The sequence below is a fragment of the Homalodisca vitripennis genome, chromosome 1 (genome assembly GCF_021130785.1).
Source record: "Homalodisca vitripennis isolate AUS2020 chromosome 1, UT_GWSS_2.1, whole genome shotgun sequence".
Taxonomy (NCBI): domain Eukaryota; kingdom Metazoa; phylum Arthropoda; class Insecta; order Hemiptera; family Cicadellidae; genus Homalodisca; species Homalodisca vitripennis.
Genome location: NC_060207.1, coordinates 192,179,974 through 192,187,092, shown reverse-complemented (window position 1 = coordinate 192,187,092; position 7,119 = coordinate 192,179,974). Strand labels below are relative to the sequence as shown.

The 7,119-nt window shown below is 36.3% G+C and overlaps 1 protein-coding gene across 1 annotated transcript; it reads right to left on the bottom strand.

The window, feature by feature from the left end:
* Positions 1-4,875: 4,875 nt before the first annotated feature.
* LOC124354393 lies at positions 4,876-5,649 on the bottom strand. Its single transcript, XM_046804814.1, has one exon. It carries the CDS (start codon positions 5,647-5,649, stop codon positions 4,876-4,878), a length of 774 nt encoding a protein of 257 aa, XP_046660770.1.
* Between the last annotated feature and the right edge of the window lie 1,470 nt (positions 5,650-7,119).

Below are 7,119 nucleotides of genomic sequence, written 5' to 3'. Positions count from 1 at the left end.
TCACAAAAATAAAAGTATTAGATATTGGTTTTATGTGTTTAAATGTAATTAAGTTAACAGTAGCCAATATAAGCTCCATCTTCAACATTGTATTGGTTGTATAAGCAACCAAAAGAAACTACTTCGATGTTTGCTATTGGTAATTTTACTTGAACAACACTGGTATATTTTGCATATTGAGCGTCTCCAGCGTCTATGTGATGAGTGGGGTTATTGAAATACAAAAGAAAAGAAGTGGTCTCAAGATTGAACCTTGATGTATGTAATGAAAATTTTTGCAAAAATTAGAATATTGATTTTCCATTGCTGTTAATGAACTAAATACATGAACAGAAGAGTGGTATGAACGAGGCTTTAGAAGAGCAATCTCTCTGGAAACTTAAAACTCTTATGAAGAATGCAGTTTAAAATATTCTGCCAGTTTTAGGCATTTTTCACAGTATTTTTAGTTAGGGGAGGGAAAAGGCCAGAATAATACCTATAAAAACTGCAATTTTATTTCAAAATCTTTGTTTAATGTTTGTTATTTAAGATGGAAGGTTTGAAAGGTTAACAGAAATCTGTCAGGCGATTAACAATTTACGTGATCAATGCATGTGTTATTCACCTGAGGAAAAGATCAGATTACAGATTTCGAAACGTAGTGTTATGCCTTTTGTAACATGTAACGACGACAAATCTCCGAAATCCTATGCCAATTGCCTAGACGTATTGAAATATTGTTGAACTTTTAAACGTTAAGAATAAAATCTAGAAATGTCTGGTATTTTATTACATAGCCTCTTTTATTTACCTGAAGGCCAGTGCCTCGCACGTTAAACGTAAGAATGTAATACAGAGCTGTAAGGAACTGACAGATTGCGTACATTCTTCCTTGCCTGCGTCTCTGCTGTCCTATTATCATTTGTTGCTCTCAGATCGCTTCATTCTCTACTGTGAAATATCCTGAATTCCATTCATAATTTACTGGTTAAAGCATCTTTTTTATTGTAAGAAACGTTATTACTTTATTTTGAAGAGAGAAATTTCAAACGCTTTCCTCAAAATTGTTGGGCTTAGAAAATAAGTTGCATATTGGTACTTATCTGGATATATTTTACTCTGTTCCCAACAGCGGTCGTAGAAAAGATCAAAATAAGAAGTGCTGTTACTACCAAGCTTATTCTGTGCTTTCAAGACTATAAATATAAACAATTCAAAAATAGTAGTTAAATTAATATAACATATGGTTGTGCTGTCATAAAGCAATGTTTACACAGAACAGTTCATTGCATTTAACAGGCTCTTTCAATTAATAATATTTGTTGGCTATAATGTAACTTTAGAGACAAAGATGGGTTTTTCAACTTCAGAGACCAGAGGGGCGTAGCTCGGATGGATTTTCAAAATAAGAATAGCAATGAGTTAACCAGGGACCCTAAGAAAGTGCATGTACAATTTTAGTACAATTGGTATAGTAGTTTACGTCATTGAGTAATACAAACGCGCGCACACCAGAACACACACACCAATAGAGTTTTTATATTCTGTAACGAAATGTATTCTTTGTTAATGTCGAAGGTTGCTAAGTACAATTTGTATAATATCGTGTATTGTATGTATAAATGATGTTTCTTGTCGTATTTACCACTAATTGCACATAACCAAGACGATCTAGAGAGGCAGCAAATTTTATTATATCTTCTCATAGAATATTACACTAAGAAAGGTTTTACTCACTGTGCGCCATAGATTTCATGAGGCTGATAAGAATGTGATGCATACATGTGTGCGACTGACTGATTACATACATTCTTACTTGTCTACGTGTCTGCTGTCACGTTATCGTCTCCATGAGAGAGATAAGAATGTGATCCAGTGATGTGTGTGACTGACCGATTACATACATTCTTACCTCTCCACGTGTCTGCTGTCACGTTATCGTCTCCATGAGAGAGATAAGAATGTGATCCAGTGATGTGTGTGACTGACTGATTGCATACATTCTTACCTGTCTAAGTGTCTGCTGTCACGTTATCTTCTCCACGAGAGAGATAACAATGTGATCCAGTGATGTGTGCGACTGAATGATTGCATACATTCTTACCTGTCTACGTGTCTGCTGTCACGTTATCGTCTCCACGAGATAGATAAGAATGTGATCCAGTGATGTGTGCGACTGACTGATTGCATACATTCTTACCTGTCTACGTGTCTGCTGTCACGTTATCGTCTCCACGAGAGAGATAAGAATGTGATCGAGTTATGTATGCGACTGACTGATTACATACATTCTTACCTGTCTACGTGTCTGCTGTCACGTTATCGTCTCCACGAGAGGGATAAGAATGTGATCCAGTGATGTGTGCGACTGACTGATTAGATACATTCTTACCTGTCCACGTGTCTGCTGTCACGTTATCGTCTGTTGCTCTCAGGTTGCATTCCCTCGGCTTTGAAATACTTTAACGGTACAAAATACAGACTTTGGGCGCATTTTTTGCTTGAAGAAATGTAACTCTGCTCTCCTATTACTGATTTTGTTTTTACCATAAATTTACGTTTTTAACTGTCTATTGAAATGTTTATTTTCAGTTTATATAAAGCTAGGCGCACACTAGTTCTTTCCTTATTTGGAAAACAAACTACATAAATAAGTCTATTAACTATAACGAGAGTATTATGTTATCAATAATGGAAAATATTAAATTATATTTAATTACTTTCTATTAATTCACATTCACTTTAAAAATTAAAGTATGGAAACATAAAAATCAAAGAAATCAGTTTTATTTTCACGTTTCAAAATGCCACACGATATTAATTATTGTAAATTTGTTTTTTTATCCACTGTCTACCTAATAAGTCTTAAAACTCCGGAGAAATGGATAGCAAACGAACAATCAGATTCAAAACTTTACCTAGAATAGTTCTTTTATATATATATATATACATATATATATATATATATATGCACTGATTGTTCTTTCATTCGGTTGAGTAGTTCAAGCGTGAAAATAAAACAAACAAAAAGGCACTTCGCATTATAATATTATTAAGATATTAAGATTACTATGTTTTATATTCTTCAAAGGACATTAGAAAATACTACTTCAATTACACATTGTGGGGACCTTAAAAATATAACCATCAGAATAAAATCTTCCTGCACAAATAGTATGCAATATTTATTGCACAATTTTGTTTGTAGTATTTTTAAATTAAAATATTTCCAAAATTAAAAAATATATAACATTTCTCAGTTACCTCGGTATGAGAAGATACTCCAGGTGGTCGGGTGTAATAAATGTGGGTCGGTGAAAGGAAGTTAGGGTAAAGTTTAGAGGGTATACAGAACACCTGAATAAATAAAGAAAGTCAGCAAGGTCAACAGACGTTGCCTCAGAAACACGACACGCCAACTGTTACGCCTTCGAAAGCCATAAATTATTTATGGACTGCAAATGCGTAAAAAGAAAATTATACTTTAGCACGAACTAAGCAACCCCTGCAGTTTCCTCGTACATTCAACTATGCATTATCGCCGGTCTAAAATATCCGCACCAAATTTGGAGTGTCCTTATTCCTGAAAGGTCAAGAGTTATATTTATCAAGGAAAATAAACATGAACTGAGTCAATATTGCGAGAATATGTGGTCAATATTGTGAATCCAAATAATTCTAGAGTTATTTCACGCTTTAAGAACATTTTTTCTGACTCTAATAACTAACATCATCAAGTATATCCGCTACTTCGGACTAAAGTGAAGGAATGCGGAAGTTAGTTATTGATTTGTCATATTTGTTTAAAGACAGTCCATTTATAAACCCTCAACTAAGAGATTTTGAAACTGATGATATTTGAGATTTTATTAAAACAGTCTACTGAGTTATGAGCCTGTTGTAAGAAATGTTCCAAATTTCTATTCAGGCCACTGATATAAACTAGGAATAATATGGGTCCAATAATGAAACTTTGCGGAACACCTAGTTCTACTGTTATATAGTCAGATTTTCGAGGATCGAAAGCAGTCATACTTAAGCAAATTATGAATGTCAACAAAGTATGAATGGAACCATTCTAGTACATGCCCATAACTCGGTGTTGGTAGAACCATTCAAGAGCTAGATGGTTCATCGTATCAAACAAACACCCTGCTTAAGACGCAGACCGCCACACATTCCCTAGCATCAAGCGCAGCCAGAGTGTTTCGTAAGAAGGATCTTCGAAGGGCTGGACATGACATTTTGCATTAAATCTTCGTTTGTATACAATGAACATCAAGTTCAATGATGGTGTATATCACTCCATTGGATTTGACTGAGCGTTAGGAAACATTTTTACATTAGTCTTATGGGTAAACATGAAGGCACTAAAATATCGCAGAGCAAAATAAATTTGTAAACAAACTGAATACAATTACATGAAATTTTAACGTGTGTTTTAGGCCTAGTAACGCATGTAGCCTAAGTACTAGAGGGGTACCATGTCGTTCCTGTCGTAGATCCGTTACAACGAGTTCGCGATAGCCGTGGAGCGGTTTTGGTTAAGGCCTCGGCCACGATACAAGCGGTAAGTGGTAAAACGGCATAATGGCAGAGCGGAGTTTTTTTGTTTTTTAGGCATCGCAATGTAATCTCCGGACAAAGTTGTCAAAGTCTTATTCTTAAGTGAAAACTGCGTTTCGAAAATATATGAAGCCTGAAATACACGGCGTTCTCTCTATAAACAGGATTAGAGTTCGCTTCATTATTAGAGTTTGCCGGTTTGAGAAAAGATACAACCCGGTTTTTTAGTACACCAGACTGTCAGTTGGAATTTTTACCAAACTTGATAAGACAACTTTTGGAGAAGGAAATTGTGGGTTTTGGACAGGAGGTAAAGCCGAAAAGGGGTTACGTAGGCGTGTTGGGTCTGACATGATACACAGTCTGACATGATGCACAGTCTGACATGATGCACAGTTTGACATGATGCACAGTCTGAGATGATGCACAGTCTGACGTGATGCACAGTCTGACATGATGCACAGACTGACATAATGCACAGTCTGACATGATGCATAGTCTGACATGATGCACAGTCTGACATGATGCACAGTCTGACATGATGCACAGTTTGACATGATGCACAGTCTGAGATGATGCACAGTCTGACGTGATGCACAGTCTGACATGATGCACAGACTGACATAATGCACAGTCTGACGTGATGCACAGACTGACATGATGCACAGACTGACATGATGCACAGTCTGACATGATGCACAGTTTGACATGATGCACAGACTGACATAATGCACAGTCTGACGTGATGCACAGTCTGACATGATGCACAGACTGACATGATGCACAGTCTGACATGATGCACATTCTGACATAATGCACAGTCTGACATGATGCATAGTCTGACATGATGCACAGTCTGACATGATGCACAGTCTGACATGATGCACAGTTTGACATGATGCACAGTCTGAGATGATGCACAGTCTGACGTGATGCACAGTCTGACATGATGCACAGACTGACATAATGCACAGTCTGACGTGATGCACAGACTGACGTGATGCACAGTCTGACATGATGCACAGTCTGACATGATGCACAGTTTGACATGATGCACAGACTGACGTGATGCACAGTCTGACATGATGCACAGTCTGACATGATGCACAGTTTGACATGATGCACAGAAATTAAAGTGGGTCGAGCGCTGACCGGCAGGAGAATAATTTAACGCCTGCACCGTGTGGTACCGCCCTGCTGCTCACGTATGTCGTGACTATGTCGAGCGTTCTCTATGTGTACAATACAAACATTACACTTGAGTCCGCTCTACCGCTCACCGTCCATACGTTACCGCTCATACCGTGACCGGAAGTTCCGGAATGAAGTTCCGTTGCAACGTCATATGCATTTCGTTACACTCGTCTGGGCGCTTATACTCGTATATCGGATGTGCTTCTTTGCTACGTGACTACGATAAAGGACGTACCAGTTGATGACCTTTAGTATACATAACAAATACATAAACATGCTCTTAAAATCTAAAATCCTAAAAGGGCGGTTATGGACTGCCACTAGAAAAACAGAGATGATGATGATAGTTTTGTTGCACTTTTATTATTAATGGGTTTGGCATTCTTGAATATAAACCTCGAAACGTAGTTTTATAATTTCTTTACATATAATGATCGCAAGCTTAGAAAATAACGTACAGTTTGATTAAGATTGATAGTTATTATATTAACAATTAATAATATAAAGTAGAAATATTATAAATTGTTTTCAAGCAATAGATAAAAACTCCCAGATAAATATAAATTATAAAAAGATTGCTACATTTTGTACACTGCAGAGTATAAATAAAATCTGGCATTAGCAGTTAGGTTTGGGTGGAGAGGAAGAAAGGCTGTAATAATAAATATAGTCTCTCTGGGCTCGTTGCAATGTGCAGCGTAGTGGTTATCTCATCGTTCCAATTATAGTTCCAGTACCAGTATCAGTTTAGGTATTCATTATAAAAGGAGTTGCACAGTTCCAGTGCAATAATTTATTTTTACGTTGTTGCAGTTCCGTAACCGTTCCAGTTATGGAGCGTCGTGACCAGGTTCCACCTGTGTTAGGTATAATGAAGATATCTTGAGAAGTATATTATCTGTAGACTTTAAATGTTGCATAAAACTTAAAAAAAGGAATGTAGTTGATGAAGTTGATTTTCTATCTCATGGATTTGACTGAAAGATTTACCTTTGTTCAATCGTTGAATGTGACATCAATATCATAGGATTGACTCTCAGTTCGCTCCTCAAGATCCAACTTATGGACTGTCTTATGTCTGACTTGACACTGATTTCCCATTATTTTTATACACAATTCGGTAAAAAAAAGTATAAATATTAATGTTAACTATATTATCTATAAATATTATTAGTTTTCAAGAGCAATCAAAATATAAATATGTAATATCACGACGTCTGGCCAACATTTAGAATCAATTAACCGGTGTTCCTTTCTTATCTCTATAAAACGTAATTATTAGAAAATGTAAATAGTGTTTCTTGTAGAAAGTTAGTAGATATTGAAGGACTCTTATTGACCTACTACAAATCTATAGAGTTGTCCAGTAGATAAATA